Raw genomic sequence first — 19,122 nt, 5'->3', positions numbered from 1 at the left:
TGTACAGGTGTATCCGAGGTAGGGGAAACCCCTAACACAAGCATAAAGTGGATTGATTAAAGAGACAATAAAAACATTGTGAAATGCAACTTCAATCTCTATCCTGCCATGCAAGATTAATGCATTGCACACAACTGAATGATTCATTTATCGGAAAAACACATTGATGTAATAGGCCACAAAACATGGAGACACTGTTCGCAATGGGCGAGTGAATATTCACTCTGGGCGAGTAAGAAAGACTGTTTGAATTTAGAGAATTGGCTTTAATTAATAATAGCAAGTGACGTGTATGTCTAGCTACTAGCTTATAACTAGCATTTATAAAAGTATCTCTCTTTACAAAACTATTTACATAGGATGCTAAAGTGGCTAAAGAAGAAAAATGCTCCAGCTACATCTATGGAAACAGCTCAAAAGAGCTCAGATGTCAGAGTAGAAGACCCAGCAGTGGCAGAAAATCTAGGCGGGGAAAGCAACTTTAGTCCAGTGCCTGCAAGTAGAACAGATGAAATGCTTAAGGTACCTGAGAAAAAAAGAAAAGTACCCCCTGAAGAGGTTATGCCAGTGATGATAGAAGCTTCCGATGAGAGAGACAGTGTAATGGACCTGGTCCTTGGTGAAGAGGAAAATGTGAGGGAGGAGGAGGAAAGAAGTGAGCATCCTGATTGCTGGTCATGGGAACAGTATGAAAATAAATGCAAAGAATACCCTTGGCTTACTTCTTCCAAAGGGAAGCTTGGATGTAAAATCTGTAGGGAAGTTAAAAATCTTGGAACAGAAACAAGTCAAGGTGTGCATTTCTCTCTGGAATGGGTGAATTCTTCAGTCAGCTCGTATGGTCCCACTAAAGAGAAACAACACAGCGCCCTGCGTAAAAAAATGTATCTCCATAAGAGCAGCGCTTGCCATTTGAAAGCAGTGGCCATTTTAGATGTAAGGACTTGTGAATCCATTACTAATTCCAGAATGCAAGTTAAATTATATGAAGACACATGCCGTGTATTTAGAAGTGCCTACAAAATAGGTAAACATGAACGTCCTTTTACTGATCTACCATTGGATGTAGATGTTCAAAGAATGAATGGTGTTGATTTGGGAAGAGTGTTGCATTCTGACCACAGCTGTGCTGACATTATTGAGCACATAGCAACCACGATGAGGGCAAAACTGGTTCACCATATCTTGCAAAATGAATCAAAAATATCTGTATTAATAGACGAATCCACCACCTTCAGTAAACTAACAACTTTAATTATTTGTATACGAGCATGCATTGAGAAGGAGGATCCACCTTTGACCTTTTTCTTGGACCTTGTTGAACTGCCTGGTACTTCAGCAGAAATAATTTTTGATAAGTTATTGGCATGCTTGCAGAGTTATGGCCTTACAGATGACTATCTAAGAATGCATTTGATTCAGCTAGTGACTGATGGGGCTTCTAACATGATAGGAAGGAAGTCTGGTGTAGGAACACTACTTAAGATTAAGTATCCACAGTTGACTATTTGGCACTGTGCTAACCACAAATTAGAGCTTGCGGTTGGCGATGTTTCAAAAGAAGTCACAGGGATTAATCAACTTAAGATTTTTTTTGACAAGCTGTATGCAATTTACCATGCCTCCCCAAAAAATCAGCGCGAGCTAGGGGAATGTGCAGCACAGGTAGAAGTGAGGCTTCTCAAAATAGGAAAGATTTTAGATATACGTTGGGTGGCCTCCAGCGAAAGGTCAGTAAAGGCTGTGTGGAATAATTATAAAGCTCTAAATAAGCATTTTGGTGAATCTTCTTGTGACACAGCGAGGAGTGAAACTGAGCGTAACAAATACTGTGGCTTAAACAGAATGTTAACATCTACAGTATTTGTGGAGAACCTGGGGATAATGTTCGATGCCCTGACAGAACTGGGTGACTTATCCAGACAACTGCAGCGTCGTGACATGACATTATATGAGGCAGACAGAATAATCCAAACGCATATTTATGTCTTTGAATCAATGGCATTGTCACCTGGGCCTTATGCTACAGCTACAGCTACTGCTGTCGAACAAATGCAATTTAATGGGATACAACTGCAGCACAGTAACACCAAAGGTTGTATTAGCATATCAAGAGCTCAGTTCTTTAGGAGTTTGACAAATAATATTTGCCAAAGAATGACAACAGCAACAGCATCAAATCTTTCAAAGAATACCTCCAACAGAGAGGGAGAAATTGAGTACAAACAGCTGATAGATGCAATGAAGCTTCTGAATCCACATTATTGGCCCGTTCCTGTGGATATTCAGTATGGTGATGCTGATTTGCAGGCATTTTGTGATAAGTTACATGTTTTTGATGCCCGACAGTACATAAACGCTTTCAGGGATTACAAACAAAACAAAGATTGCATGATACCTATACAATTGAAACCTTTAGCAAGAATTGTGGAAACATTTTCCACATCCACTGCTGATTGTGAGCGTGGCTTTAGCGTGATGAATGATGTGCTTACCCCATTGCGCAATAGGATGTCAGTTACTAGATTGTCCTCTGTAATGTTCTTAAAAATTGTTGGGCCTCCTGTGACAGAGTTTATCCCAGACTGCTACGTAAGGAAATGGTTGCAAAAAGGCAGGAGAAGCGCTGATGCCTCAAACTGTATGGCTCGCAGACAAGTTGTTAATGAATCAGCTTATAAGCAAATCTGGAACGTTCTGGCCAGTGAATAATTTTTACTTTCTGAGCACAAGTTCCCTTTGCAACAAAACAATTCTGAATAAAGGTCCCTTAGCATCAGCGTACATGGAATACAACACAATATCATTGCACTCTGTACCAATATTTAAATACATATTTAAATGTAAATTACAATATTTATTTTGATAGTTTTGCTGTATATATTTATGTCAGTACTACTGCCTATAAGCTTAATTAACAGCTGCCTCCGCTTGAAGTGTAAAATAAAATGTAATTCAACTATTAAGTTAGCATGTTGTTGAATGAGCCAAGTTCATATGTATTGTTCAGCTGCTACAGCTTTAGGTTGACAAGGCAGTACTCGCCTGTAATACTCTGAGCAGCACCAATCAATGAAGCCGAACCTATATGCTTTTTCTAGAGCCAGCCGTGCAGTTCTTATCATCCAAAATCAAGCCCTAAATGGATTTATAGTACAATCTTTTCCTTTTCTTTGAATGGATACCTATGCATCCCTGATAGTAGTTCTAGCTAAGTGAAATATTGCCAGAAAGATAGATCTGAATGATTTAGCCATGCCCCCAACAAGCCTCCTGCACAAAAACAGGAGCAGACCGTCTGAAAAGGGAGTTAGGGTGTGAACCTGCCAGATGCCACACATTATAGGCAATCCACCAAAATGTAATGAGGAAGACTGGTTTCCCTTTAATCTGCAGTGCCCCAGCACGCATGCCCAATAAGCAAAGCAAGGCCAGGGTATTTTGATTCCCCAGTCTTGTATGGCCCATTCGGGATGCAGGCTGGCAACCTGCAGGTTCAAATATGCTGTGAGGGTGCTCCTGCGCCTCACAGCGCATTTCAGTCTATGTGGCTATGAGATGTAGGTACTGTGATTCTATCACATATGTCAGGACCCAGGAAGCTCACCCTGCTTTCTGGTTCCTATATGTGGAATCCTGGAGCCGGAGGCCTGGATTGAAGAGCTTCGTTGAGTTCGGATCTGCAGGAAAACAAGTAATGGGTAAAAAAAGCATTTGTGTATTCATCTGTGGTTGTCAGATGTGAGTGCATGTCTTTTGGCAAGAGGTGTCTGTATTAGTGGGTATATAAGAGTACAGTTTGACTGGTGGGTATAGGTGCGCATGTGAATACAAATGTAGTGTGAATATTCTGTGCGTGTGTGAATGATTGAGAGAACCTGTATGGGTGCATGCCTGCTGGTGTGAATGTGGATGAATATGTGTTTGCATGGAAGGTTGGGGCTTAAGGGAGTGTTGGTGCACTGAAATGTTTTATCAGGTGGCATAGCGGGGAAAGCAAATAAAATGAACATTCTTACATTGCAGTAGCATTTATGCATCAAATTAAAACATTATTTCTTATTATAAATTGCATTTTATACTGGGGTTAAGCGCAAAGCCAATATAAGTGTTCTTACGTGGCCAACCTGGAAAGGTTTTCTTACTATGGCATGGCATTTTGATCTGTGTTGAGAGGTCAAAGCCATCATGAAGTGTATCCATAATATGGGTGGTGTGGGCATTTGTAATTTGTTCTTCCAGCACGGACATGTTTTATTACTGTGGCATGCCATCTTAAACTGACGTTAAGGGCAAAGCCAACATGATGAGTGTTTTCTATGTGGCCTCGCCAGCCAACACGGTGCAGCCAGTCAGGACCTGTTTCAATTGCCAGTATGGACATGTTTCACTATAGTATCTTTACTGTTAATATGGTCAAAGCAAACACTAGTACATTCTTATGTGTAAATACTAGCATATATTGGTTTAACCTTCATGGACATGTATGGGTGCAGTCAGCATTAAATTACTTTTTTTACAATGGCAGAAAATTACATTGTAGTGGGAAAAGGCATCATGAAAATGTGTTCGGAAATGCTCCTGGGCACTGTTGGTGAATCTGCATCAAATTGATTTTTCACGACTTACCCTAGAAATCTGTTTGTAAACTTTCTATTTTTTTTACCCAATTTTCTCTGAAAATGTGTTGCAAAAAAAGCACTGTTTAACCCATTATTTAAAAATAATTCTCATGGGCAAAACCCTCGGAACCCTTCTCATTTATTTAAGGCTCACTTGCTACGCTTGGTTGCTACCACGTATTTATGGTAAATGTTTATTCCCAGTCCCGCCCATTTATAAAATCCACCAGCCGTCGCTGGAAACAACACCAATTTTTCTACAAAATCCATAGCTCCACTACTATTTTTCTTCCACTTTGACCACTGGCCTTAACTGCATAACATTGTCCTCCAATTTGGCCCAGATTCTGGTGCCTAACTGCTGCTGCAGCGAAACGAGTATTTCGTGGATTTGAGTGTTTGTATGGCTTGCATGCACTTTCTGGGAAGTAATGCACTGGGGCGGGGCCCTCAACTGTGACCCTTGATTGAGGGTGGGCTTGACTAGTGACGACGTTAGGGCGGCCCACGAGGTGCTCTGTTTGCTCAGGGTTGGTTGGCACTTCACAGGGTGTCTGCAGAGCTTGGGCAACGTTTGACAGTGGGAAGGGCAGCCACTGGAGTGGGTGGTCAATGTAGAAACAGAAGTCACTGTTTTGTATATCCAACGTTCCGACTGTAGAATGCATCCTCACTTTGTTTTTTGAAGAAACACCTATTGTTTACTTTGTGCGATTTTAAAATAACACGGTAACATCGAGATTGTCAGTGCAGTGTAACACACGTGTACAGGTGCATATCTGCCCTGTAGGGAGTTACTCCCGCCTGCATTGTAAAAGCCGGAGGCTGAATCTTCTCCCAATGACTTCACAGCTCGGATGTCCCCTGGGAGCTCACTGGGGCAAGCTTCAGGATGTGTTTTTAACTAGAAAGTGGTATCCAAAGCTTTCAACCATTCCATATTGCTCCGAGAGCGCCCTGACATTGCAATCCCGATTTCTCCGAATGCTTCCTTTGAAGGGCTTTGCAGTGGGTGCATGTTTTGCAAGTTTGCAGCAGGAAACAGGCCATTGCTTTAAAAAAACAATCGAGGGTAACGTGGGCTGGACCCATAAAGTGAGGGCCACACAAGAGCCATCATGTTTCTGGTTGAAATGCATCTTGAGAAGGGTGTAAAGTGTTTTGAATATTAAGTTTATCTTTCTCCTCATGTAGCTAAACATGGCACGTGCTGTGGTTTATGCATCCAACTAATTTCCTCAGGAGAAATGCTAGCTCTCTACATTTGTAAATGACGCAGAGCAGGTGCTTTCGATGCATTCTGGACACTTTATGGTGCCAGGGTGCTTTTCTCTAATCTAGTTAGTGGATGGCACAAGGACGTCGACTGCCACGTCCTTAGCAGTTATAGGTTTAAAGACAACTGTCAGACATTCCATTCACTGTTGGTGATGTCATAGGTGGACTCTTATGTTACATTCATGTGCTGCCCTTGGATGCAGAATGTCAGTGAAATGTAAACTGACCGGTGGTGGATTGGCCTACAGGGAACTCTGGAGATTTCCCAGTAGGCGCCTCTGCGCTGTGCACCCTCATCGGCCACTTTGTGTATGAATTTCCAAATTATAATCATAGAAAAATGTATGGGCTGGCTCAACATGTGTAATTTGGGGCCACTTTGAACATTATTTCCAGGGCCTTATTTGGTTCCCAGTCCACCTCTGAAGCCAGCAATGCCTGCACACTTGAATACCTTTGCACTGGAAACCACTCCTAAATCTACTGAGAGAAAGGGAGGGACCTCAGGTAGGGCAGGGAATCCCAGAGGCAGTCAGCCAGTCCTCACAAAAGTCCTCCATCCTCATACATTTGAGAAAAGAACTTCTCCACCCCGAGAACAGGGCCAGAGCATAATTACCAGAGAGAGGTCTGCCCAACCGAAGGGACTAGTCAACCCAAGTCCCACCTAAAACCTGGAAACCATCCTGGGGTGGAACACACTCGCCAGTGTCTATACCAGTAACCTTAACCATAGGAGGGAAGGAGGGATTCCAAGATTGCCAGCAGGGTTCTTGGGGTTCAGCAGATTCTAGAGACCCACACAAGTCCAGTGAAGTATGGTTCCTACGTTCCCTATAACAAGCCTGCAAGCACAATTTCCCTTAACCTAAAGAGAAGCTGGAAGGCAGGGCCAGGGTGTACTAGGCAGAGATTGAAACATCGAAGGGGAAAGATGAGCCAATACCAAGTTCCACACCAGGATTGTAAGCCATTCCCAGGACTGGAGCCTGACAGATAATCTTCATCCTGTTTATCACACCTGAGTCGCCTTTCACCAGAGAGAGAGAAGGATGCAGGACTAAAGTCCTATTAAAAACCAAGAGCTTAGCCTGAGATTGGAAACAGTTGGAGTTGGAACTGTTGACAGGTGACCGAAGTGGCTTTGGTGCAGGCTAGAGGAGAGATCAGAAGGAACCTGATGAAGAGCAGAGCCCAGGAGGCTGACAGAAAGGCTGTGCCACACTGGAGCTTGGGAACTGGAGGGGGGATGCAGGAGACCAAACTGAGGAGCCAAGAGAACGGGAGCTTCTGGGAAGTATTGAGGGAGTTCTGGCCAGAGGTACTCAATGGGACCTGGGAGATGATGTTGTGCAGCGAGGTGAGGAAAGCGCAAGAGATAGCTGCAGGTGGGAGAAGATCATTGTGGAGAGGGTCGGTGCCTAGAGGCATGAAGAAGGTGTACGGGGCAGCAGTGAGCCAATGAAGATGAATTTGGAGAGTGGTGTGTGCTGCAAGAGATAGCTGTGAGTTGGAAAGAGATGCCATCTTGGAATACAGAGAGAAAAGAACCAATGATGATAAGATCGTATTTGTGAGCACATATAACCCATTGTCAAATGAAATTTCTAAGATTGTGAGACGCAACTGGCATGTACTGGGAAAAAGGAGAATGTCCCTTGTCTACACCGAAATGTGCGTTTCGCAGAAGTAAGAACTTAAAAGAATTAACCACAAGAAACAATGTTTCAGTTAAATTGAATGAACAACCGACACTTACAGAAAGCTGGGGTCTCCCAAGAATGAAAGGCCACAGTCCATGTGGCCGCTGTCATTGTTGTGCACAAACTTGTAGAACGAAAGACATTGATTTGGGCTTGCATAAAAGATGGGAACAAAGAGTCCTCACTAACTGTAATTCCTCAATGTTAGTCTACGCCATTTGGTTCCCTTGTGATAGACTTTACATCGGAAAAACAGAGAGGAAGGTTAAAGTCAGAATAGGAGAACATAAAAGCTGTATAAGAAATAATACAGCTAATGCACCTCTAGTGGGACATTTTACTAGTTTAAGTCATAAACCTGAAGAACTCAGATGGAGTGTAATTATGAAAATCGAATCAACCCAAGACTCTAGTGCAGACAAACGTACCCTTAGAATACAAGAGCAAAAGATGATTTTTCTGACTAAAAGTTATCCGGATGGTCTCAATGAAAATATTGATTGGAATGTCTTTATTAACTAACACACAGCTACTGTAATCTGGAAAATCTGTGTCATGTTCAACCATTGTGTCCACTGCACCATAGCATAGACAGCTTTATCTGCTCACTAGCTTTTCTGATGCATTACCAGCTAACATTCTCATTTATGCCACTAAGCATTTGCTGTAACGAACACGCAACATATACCGCATTGAAGACTCCATACACACCTTAGATTGGAGAACTAGGTCCTCGACTAACATGAGTGTCACTATCTCCGGAAAATCTAACACGAGGGCGATGACACTGCTTATATTCTGATCTGTGCCTATCTTTCCGACACTTTGTGACACCCTTTTAACCCTGGTCGGTACCTAGATTTCCGACATTCTATGACATTATTATCCACTGGGCATATACGCCCTGCGCCAGTTATTTTTACCTGTGCAAAAACGAGTCAGGACCTGTTCACATCTTAATACGTGGGGCCCGCTATTTCACAAACTTCGTCTGGCTGTTGACACCTGTATTTCACTTAGTTCCACCTCATCTCGTCATCAGATGCACGTTGCGCTAGTACATATTCAGCATTGTTATTCCTTTCTTCACCTCTATAGTAAAGAGCTCGATAGGATCAATGTACCTAGCATTACACATGTGCACATGCTCACATGCACGTTGCGCTAATACATATTACCATTGTTATTTCCTTTCTCCTCCTCTAAAGTAAAGGGGATTTGAAGGATCACTGTACCTAGCTATGCACATACGCTAAGCACGGTCAGAATGCATGAACTTTGCGTCAGCATCCAGTGACTGGACAACCCCCGATTTCTCCACCCACCGCGATGACACCTGCAGTACGAGGAGATTAGTGATTCGCACGCTCATACGCACATGCGCATTGCTTTGTCTTCTATACGTGCTGTAGCCCAGGGATTAGTGCCCTCTACTGCACGCATGCACACATAGGGTACATAAATACTCATTTCCCATCGGGCCTCAGAGAGTACGGTCTCACCAACCCACTACGGAGAGAGGACAACAAGCCGTTTCATTTATCGAGCTGCTGAAGAGTTTGACCATTTAAAGGTACCTCTAACGTTCTTCTCCTCGATTTACTTTACTGTACTTGTGTGTTCTGAAACCCCGATACTCCCGGGCTCGCACGACAGTGTGTGAATACGTACATGTTAAAGACGGGGCTCCATCTTTTTCTTTCTACCCGTATGTGCTCACTGAACCGTTTAGCGATGCTGAGCATGATTCATTGAATACTATATGCACGAACATTATTAGTTCTATGCATACTATTGGGCACTCAGTTTAGTATTTAGTATTTATTTATTTACTTTCAGATCGAACTACCTACCTGCCAACTTCGAACCTAGACCAAAGTCCCTTGTGAACCATCTCTATTGTTGCAACAATCACAATTTGCTGATTTACACTAGAGACATGAGTCCAGTAAGTCGGTATGATTTTTCTTACCAGCAATCATTATCTGTACTGACTGACAACTATTTGAACAACAAGGCGGTTTGCCTATGTTGTTGAGCTTTCTTTTCTCTATCACTACGCTTTAGGGGACTGAGTGTCCTGTCATTTTTGTATGTCTACAGGCTTCCCTATTTTGAACTGCGACTTAGAAATTCAGTGCAGTTTCCTGAGGATGCTTAACCGACACTGAGAAACGGTAAACTCCCATATTTATGCAATTTAGCTAATTAATTAATGATGTACTTATCGGAAAGCAACCACACTAACTAGATTGTGGTTTGTTGTTTTTATTATTAGGTTGACACTGGATCCTCTTCTCTGTATCTAATACATACACAGTGGGACTGATACTTCACTATGTGCCCACTGGGATACAACATCTAAGAACTCACACTGCTATGCCAACTCAATTTCTCAAGTGTCTTTCTGATACCACCAAAAGTTGGGCTGAGGGTGCCCGTTGGCCCTGGCTCAACAATTCCCCTGAAGAAGTTCCTATGACTAGTTTGATTTATGGAAGGAACGAAACATGTTGGGTTTATAAAGATACAACTGAGCAGTATCTAAACTGGTATTAATTAACCTTGATGCACTTTAGGTATATGCTGACCAAGGCACCTCAACCAGAGACATTACATAATGACGGTCTCTGCATGTATATATTGTGTGGTTTAATGTTCAGTCAAAAACCAATGTTACAAGTATCTACAACTGTTTACATGTTGACCTGTACACTTGCTGCTATCAAAGTATCTCAGAGAAGAGATACAGATTAATTGCGGATTTTGCACAAAACCAGTTGTTTTGATGATGAACACTTAGCACTGTCTGTAAAGCACTTATCACTTTTGCCACTTTTGTATGTTAGTTTTTATGTGCTTTTATGTAACCATTGTCTAGATTAAAATTCGTTTTTTTAACAGAATTATTGATGAAGTCAGGTTGTATTTTCCTAGAACTTGTATTTTTTTGATTTACATTGTCCTCATAAGTGTGAGAATCCCATTAGTATCCAATGAATGATGTGTCTACAACCTATACTAGCGTGGGGGCCTCTCTCTTTTTGAAGGTTTATATATGTCAGGTTAAACCCCTCCCCCCCCGTTATCCTCATTTGTACCTGAGTTCCCTCTTATTGTTTTTCAAGTGAGTTGGAAAGAGGCCTTGAGAAGATCAGTGGTGCTCATCGTTGAAAAGAAGGCAGGGAAGAGGGTAACGAGAGGGAATGAGAATACAATGCAAGGTGATCATGAAGTGAGAAGGAACTGGAGGAAAGGGATGCTGGAGAAGAAAATGGAAATGGAGAAGTGGAGAGCAGGGGGAGATCAGGGAAACCTGGAGGAGATTTTGGGTTGGAGTTATGACAAGTGACAGGAGTGGAGAAGGCAGTATATGGTAACAGGAGAGTCTAGGCCAGTTCTGGTTTCAAGAACGAGAGGATCAGAGTAGTGGGGTACAAGCTAAGCTGGTGAGGTAGAGGCAAGATGTAAAGAACCATATGAATGAGAGTAAGCGTAGTTGGCCACCCTCCTGTTCTACCATGCGGTTCGGCTCACCATCCAGGACTATGGAACCTACAGTGCAAGCTCCACAAGACCAGCATATTCTACATCTGAGATACGGAGCCTCCCAATGCAGTAGAGCGCCTGGATGTGGAGAAGCCAGAGATTCCATGGGATAAGAGAGACCTGTGACCAGTAAGAACCGAATGAGAAAGAAGAGGAGACAGAAATGGGAGATGGCACTATGAACCCCAGTATTGCTGAGGACTATCATCAAACTCCAGGAGGAGGAAACTCCCAGATACTGGGAAACCAGAGATTTTGCTTAAAGACATATTTCTTTTTAATAGACTGTTAACCCAAGACCGGTTCCCAGCACATTCTACGGCTGCAGGAAGCCATTTTTTTATTTTCTGCTAAATTTAGGTAAAAAGTCATTGGACCTATCTGTAGTAATCTGGCTTTCAGATTAGCTGTAAGTGTGAGGTCATCTAAGTGGAATGTTTGTGTGGAATGTTTGTCTGGAGGTGTTCTGCTGGTGACGGTTGGAGAGGAGAGTGAAGCAGTGAGCTGAGAAGATGGGTGTGGGGGTGAGCCCGGTGTTTCCTATGTCATCTTGTGTCCTTTACCATCCCTGTGTCTTGTGGAGGAGTTCAGGACATGGACATTAAAGAACCTTAGAACTTACCTGATGTACTGGCGGTCCATCTTTGTTACACTGGCGACGAGGATGGGATGCTAGGTGGATTGTCTGTCATTGGCGCTGCTGGGGGGGGTGCAGCACTCCTGGAACACCGCCCCCGTGAGGTCCCCCCACACCCAGGCGGGTCCATCTTAATTTGGCCCGCTGTGCGCAGCTTGTGCCCCTTTGTGGTCCTCTAGCGAGGTCAAGGTCTGGAGTTCCTAACATGGTGCTAGGGGCAACGTTTGAACAAATGGGCAACAAGTTGGAGCCACCCGGATACTTGTTCGATGTCAAGGGTAGCGGCGCAGAAGTGTAGCCGTCCAAGGGCTGGCGCTCCCCTGTGTTTCGTGGGTTGAGCCATGTGCTCGGCTGGTGTGCAGAACTCCGACCTGCCGGGGGATGCCTGTTCAGGAGTTTGTGTCTCGTCAAGGTCGGCTGGTGTGCAGAGCTCCGACCGTGTTGGCAACCCATCACCTCCAGTGCCCTGTCATCGGGAAGCCTAGTGCTTCGGCGTTGGTGACGCCCTCTGTTTGTGCCAGCGCTCCTGTGGGTCATCGGAGGGGCCATCCAAATTGCCCCGGCGTGGAGCTTTATTGTGAGGGGACAGTCGCGGTAGCGGCAGAGGATGAACAAGGTGTCGGTTCCATGAGTTTAGGTGCTGGTCCCGAGCATCGAACCAGTTTCCTGGCTTGCGGCGCCGGTGCCGCAGAACTGGATATACACGGCAGAGCCGCTCTGTCTGTTGGAGGTACGCTTGCCTGGCGGTTCCGGCTGTGCTTCCATTGTTTCCCGGCACCCTGTTCCGGGATAGGGTGTGCTTAGGGTCGGCGGACACTTCCTTGCCTCCGGATGTTCCCAGGACGGTGTCCGGAGATGGTCTGGTGACGTCGAGGCTGGGAGGGGCTTTCCCTGCCGTCACGTGATGGGAGTGAGTTACGTCTGTGTCCAAGCCTCGTTCCCGGCGCTGGGAACGAATCACGTGTCTCATAGAGGATGCATAATCAACAGTTTATCACGCTTTTGGGTGACAAACTTAGCCGGGCTTGTAGTTCGGCGCCTGCTGAACACTTCCAGTTGGAGCGTATCATCGGTTGTGGTTAATTACTTTCCACCTGGTATTCGGCGCACATAAGAGAAATTTGATGATGCTGGTCGGGCCAGCAGTTCCTCGCTGGCCTAGTTTTTTATTGGTCCATGGATGTCAGCAAGGTTAGTGTGAGGGCCGCATGCGTGGGAATGATTGTTGTGCCATTTGTTTGTGTTGTGGCCCAATGTTATTAAGATATGGACTAGTTGTGCCATTTTGGTTTCCATTGCAGGGTCCAATGTAAGCTTAGGAACTTGTTTTTAAGGCCGTTGTGTGTTCCCTGTGGCGTCTTTTGTTGTGGCCTTTAGGGGATAGTACAATATTTGTTATAGGGGTCTGGGTTTGTCCCTTTACAACTCCCAGGCAGTGGGGGGGGTTGTGGTTTGATATTCTGCAAGTTTGAGTGTAATGATTACTTCTATACTGCAATTGTAAATGTTCATTGCCATTGTTTTGTTTCATCTGGGGGATGGAGCGTTGGTCCGGGCAATCTAACCCCAAGGAGTCAATGTAACCCAAGGAGTGTGGATTGGGGTGTGAACTTACTGATGCAGGAAATGCATCGTGAGGTTATGCAGGAAATGCATCGTGAACTTACTTATACGGGAAAATGCAGTAATGTGACTTTTCACCGAACACTGACTTTCATGCAAGTTGTTATTGGTGGTGCCCAGGAGCCCAAGTTGGTGGCATTGAGGGATGGGCTGGGGGTCATCTTCATCCAATGTTTTCACATGTGATGTATTGTTCACCTTTTAACATGTGATGTGTTTTCATGATGTTGCATTCAAATTCCATCCTTGTAATGCAATGTTACCAAATGGCATTTGTGCATGCTTTATGTCGTCAGTGTTGGGGTGTGAATGTGTGTACGGGTGCACACTGTAGTTTGGCGCTCCTCTAGTCACGTGTTATTACAGCACTGGAGTGTTTGCGCCTTGTATGAGTGGCGTTGCGGTGTGCAGTCATGGGTTGAATTGTTTTGCCTGTGTGAATTGTGTCTTGAGTGCATGGTCAGGAGTGCATGAGTCCTTGTGTAGTGCCTGGTTTAAGCCGGGGTTGGTCGCTATGTTTTGGCACTCAGGGGTGTTGATCTTGTTACCTTGAGCTTCCTTCTAACTGGTGTGTTCCAGGTTAGTTGGCAGTGGTGGTTGTGTTAAGGTCTTTAGTGCCTGAGGGGTCAGGGTAGGTCGCTATCGGCCCTAGAAGTTGTTGTTTCTGGTGCCTTAGGTTGCAGGGTTGGTCACCTTTGGCGTTCTTGTTCCGTCATTAGTGCCTGTGTTGTCAGGGTTGGTCACTTTTGGCATGGGTTGTGTCGAATTTTAGATCATTTATGGTTTCTGGCCCATTTAGCTGAGATGGGTTACTAAGTTTGGAATTTAGCTTTACCAGTGTGTTTCCTGATTCCGAGTGTGGTAAGTCAGGTTATCTCCTGGTGTGTTCAATAACGGTGTTTTGTAGGTGGATGGAATGACTAACGGTTTGTGCAGAGGAGCAGTATTGGGTTGTGGTTCTTTCTTATACTGCGGTTCGTGGTTCTTTGTGTGGTTCCTCGGTCATTGTCAGGCTTTTGTTGTTGCTTCCTTTGGGACGGTTGGTTAGTGCTTGGAGGGGCAGCTCTGAGACTTCGGGGTGGCAGACCGAAGTGGAAGGTGACTTGTGCTAAGGTGGCTAAGTTAGTTAGGGTAGTTGTGTTAGTGTTGGCTAACAATAGTTTGGCTAGGGGTGGCAGCCCTAGGTCCTGAGGGGCAGCTCGGGACAGGCGCACGTGCTCTGTTTCTTATTTTGTAGCCTCGAGGGGTGGACCGAGGGAGTGGTCCGCTGTTTTTAGGTTGCATGCCATTGGCACTTTCTACTTGGTCTGAGGGTGTCCTGCAAATGTTGTCCTTTCGTGTGGTTTCCATTATTGGTGCTACCAGGGTTTCTGCACACAGGCGGCTGCTGTGTTGGGGAATTCTGGTAGTGTGTTGTGTGGGGGTGTTAAGGTCTTGTGCTGGTCACATTACCTTGTCATTCTTTTGTTTTCCCATGGAGAGATTGGTGTAGAAACTGGCTTGGTGTTTCTAAGGGGAGGAGAAGTGTAGTAATCTGGCCTTCAGATTAGCTGTGAGTGTGAGGTCATCTGCAGTGGAATGTTTGTGTGGAATGTTTGTGTGGAGGTGTTCTGCTGGTGATGGTTGGAGAGGAGAGTGAAGCAGTGAGCTGAGAAGATGGGTGTGGGGGTGAGCCCGGTGTTTCCTATGTCATCTTGTGTCCCCTACCATCCCTGTGTCTTGTGGAGGAGTTCAGGACTTGGACATTAAAGAACCTTAGAACTTACCTGATGTACTGGCGGTCCATCTTTGTTACACTATCCTGTCACGTTTCAGTTGCCACCCCTGGTTGTTATGTTGCCCCTCACACTGTTATGGTTCCCTGATAAACCACCCTGAACTCTCAGTATATGTCTTGAGACATGCACCCATGTATTCATTAATGTTATAAACCTCTCGACCACAGGAGACCCTAAGGGGTTTTGGACATGGGGCAAAATAGGCAAACCCTGATACTAAGCCATTTAGATATGTTTCCCTATGCATTGTGGAACTTAAAGTTCCATCATACCCTTTCTCTGTATGGCTAAGTCACAGCAGACAATAGAAACATACTAGAGCGGCTGGAAATGTGCCATGTGACATGATGTGAATGGCAGTCTGTGGGTCAAGCCCTGGTGAGGGTGTGGTTTTGCATGCACAGCATGGATGTTTGCCATTTTACCTACTGTCTTCCAAACATTGCTCCTTCCGATCAAATTGTTATTCTTCCATATAGCTGTTATTTTATTAGTTGGTCTACAGACCCACGATCCACGTCTATTGACCTCTATGGGTGTCTTTATAGCCTGAATATTGTTGTTCCATAGCACCATGACTTCATACACGGATCTTGGGTAATTGGCACAACAGTGGTTTATTGTCAGTTCTGCGTCACAGGCCATCTCCACATTCATGTAATGCTGCTACTTCCGGTGGCAATATACTGTTCCAAGGCCTGGAGTGCCACCAATGCAATATGGGTGCAATCCATTGCTGCAGTGATGTTGGGGAAATGGGCTATGCTGTAGAAATGTCCCTTTGAGGCAATCTTTGCAGTCTGGGTGGTGGGCAGGGCGATGTACTGGGAACCATGTCATAGTGGGGCGTGCAGCACCTCTACCAGCACTTTGAAAAATATCAATTGCAGCATGCCATCTAGCATGCCCACAGATGTGCTGAAATCTGCCAGTCGCACAGAAGTGCAGAACTGACCCCAATTTCAGGAGTTGCAGAATAGCAGTTCTGATGTTGATCTAACTCAGGATCTTGGCCTGGATCTGGTTGAGTAGTTTAGCAATGGAATCCCTGTTAAGGCAATATAGTGTGACGATCTGCCCATCTTCCAATAGGATGTGTGATAATCTGTCTTGAGTCATGGGCAGTCCTCTCACCGAACATCTACCCTGACTTTGCCCTGATTGTCCCTTGCCGACGGCTACTGAACACATGTCTGGAGGTCCATCAAGAGCAGGAGATCGTGGATCCCAATGTTTCTGAATACAGGGGGCTACATGGTCTTGGCAAGTGTGTCTGGTGGAATGTATGGGTGAGGAATTTGCTTTTGGGACCTATCGCTGGCACTGGTGAATGGATTTTCATCACCTGGGTACATTCGACTCCACCTGGAAGTAAACACAACCATTGTTAAGAGACATTGTTCAGCCTGTTTTTACAGTTTTTCAACTTGTAATCAGGTGGAATGGGTTTCTTAACGTTCTGCGCGTTCTCCTCTGGAGGAATTGCCTTCATATTATTTTATGTTAATTTCTCGAGCGGTCATTCTTTTAGAGGAATTATTATCGACATTCTGCTACTCAGAATCAAGTTGAACAGTAATAAAGGCCGTGAACCCTTCACCATCATTTACTCCTGTCACCAGCCATCTCATAAGGAGGGTGTACAACTGGTGCTCTCATCTCTGCCACTACTCAACCTTTGTGAGATCTGGAACCAGATTCGCAGTGACCACACTCTGCCAGTGTGCCCATGTATCCTGAATCTGTACCCCGCTGAGAGCATCTGCATGAAGTTCATCGCCACCCAGGACTACCTGACCTGTTTCTCTTGCTAGAGCCGAGGCTCTTCCACACTGGAAAGGCCTGCCTTTTACCCCATTAACTCACGCGGTACCCCACCACTAATTCAACATCACAAACCCGTGTGAACGGTGGAACCAAGCACCGAGGGCCACCAGGCCACCAAGGCTGGGTCTTTAACCCTTCCTTGTACATTGAGTCTCATCATCCCATAACATTCTCACACCAGTTTGCGAAGAGTTGAACCTAACTCCAGAAGCTCCGGTGTAAGGAACGATTCATATACAAACTCATGGGTTTCTTTGGCTATACCATACCTTGAACTAGCCATATGTTCTGCACCACCTTCAAAAGAAATATAAAGTATTTAAAGAATACCTCTGTGTTTTATTGAATGTGTTATCAGAGTTTCCCTGTACCTAACCTGCGCCACTCCCCGGATTGGTGCGACCGATCTCTGTACCATGGATACCCTAGGGGAGCCCAATACGGCTAGAGAAAAGCTGTCTAGCCTAGATGAGGAAGCTGACGAAACCCCTTAAGATAGGACAAGGCGAAGATTGTTTAAAAGTTAGTTCTTACAGGGTTTTCTAGCCGGAAGTAAGTGCTTCTCAAATCGACTTTAGATGTCTTGAGGTTAATGACAGTGTCATTTTCCGCACAATATTCAATCCGGTAGGTGCCAGTGTGTGCCACTCTTTTTGATCCAAGCTCTGACGTGCAGCCAATGGTGATTTCCTCGTATTAGTGCTCGGTGTCTCTCTTTTTAGTTGTGTCCTACAAGTGGCACTAGCCAAATGCATAGAGGCAAATAATGGAGTTGAGATGGACAAAAGCGTGCTGACATGCTGGAGGCGGAAGGATATCTGGAAAGTACTGAGGCTGAAGTCTTGCCAGAGCCCATATTCATCCACGCCTTCTTCTGGCCACCCACCCACGCACCCATCATTACTCTTGACACACATCTCTTAGTCTGCTCTCCCCAGAGTCCATAGTCGTCCCTTCACTTGTCTAGATTGACCCAGTGTGTGACACCACTCAGCACACCAGCCATTGAGTACAGGGCTTTTATCAGCAGAAAATCAGCCTTTCCCTGCTGAACTCCTGCACTACCACATCTGTGAGTCATTCCGAAACCTGTCTGTACCAAAATCACCATATATATATTCCTACTGCCCCCCTCCCCTGCCCTTCTCCCCCTCCCGCCCTCACCGCCCAGCGGCAGCACCAGATCTTCTACGACGCTTTCAACAAAAGAGGTCCAGCGTTTCTCGGCAGAATTCCAATACATGTAATGGGGAAAAATCAGCAATTCGTACAAGGTCTACACATTGTGCAACAGCACTAGCGCATGTTGCCAGGACTGCTATACTTTTAATGGGACAGTGCCAGTATTCTTTAATAGGAGTATTACATTTTGGATGAGACAGCACCTGCTCTTTTTACGGGGACTTCTAATGTTCGATCTGACAGTGCAAGCACTTTTATGTATGGATACCATTTCTTATAGTGAGACAGCACCAGAACGTGTTTAAGACACTGCTAGTATACAACAGACACGTGAACGCACTGAACACACACTTCTTAGCAAAGCAGTTGTACTTAATGATACACTTGAAACATTTCTTATTGGCCTGTTGTACTTTTAGTCGGACACAGTGCAAGCACTTTTCAGCTGTACTGAAGGACTTTCAATGGGCATGGACCAACAATAATTTGCAGGGTTTTAATGGGACAGGAAAACCACTTCACAGCAGCATTAATACGCACCTGAGTTAGTACTGGCACTTGTGAGCAGAATTACTACACCTTTAATGAGACAGCAGCAGCACACCATTGCAGCACTACTCTAGACATTATGTGACACTACTACCATTGATACTGTTCTGATGGGACAGGAAGGCTACTATTTGTAAGTGACTGTAGCAGCACTTGCTAGCCTGTGGCTATACATCAGAGAGACAGTTCTGGCGCCCTTCTTAACCTACTCCTGCTGCACACTACACTACAACACTCTCTCCAGTAAAGCACCTTCCTCTTCACAAGTGTCGCAGAATCTCCAGCAGTAATTCAAGCATAACACCCACTGCCACCACAGCACCACTTCGGACCAGGAGGTCAATCCCCCAGATTCTGGGGTGGTGTTCTTCCCC

At 45.0% G+C, this 19,122-nt stretch overlaps 1 protein-coding gene across 1 annotated transcript; it reads left to right on the top strand.

The window, feature by feature from the left end:
* Positions 1-360: 360 nt before the first annotated feature.
* Positions 361-2,712, top strand: LOC138567835 (E3 SUMO-protein ligase KIAA1586-like). The gene has a single exon (XM_069646330.1). The coding sequence runs from the start codon at positions 361-363 to the stop codon at positions 2,710-2,712; it is 2,352 nt and encodes a 783-aa protein (XP_069502431.1).
* Positions 2,713-19,122: the final 16,410 nt, after the last annotated feature.

This window comes from Ambystoma mexicanum, chromosome 2p, assembly GCF_040938575.1.
Source record: "Ambystoma mexicanum isolate Mex_15411 chromosome 2p, UKY_AmexF1_1, whole genome shotgun sequence".
In the NCBI taxonomy this organism is placed as follows: domain Eukaryota; kingdom Metazoa; phylum Chordata; class Amphibia; order Caudata; family Ambystomatidae; genus Ambystoma; species Ambystoma mexicanum.
The sequence above is the reverse complement of the archived record's forward strand: the minus strand, read 5'-3'. Positions and strand labels throughout refer to the sequence as shown.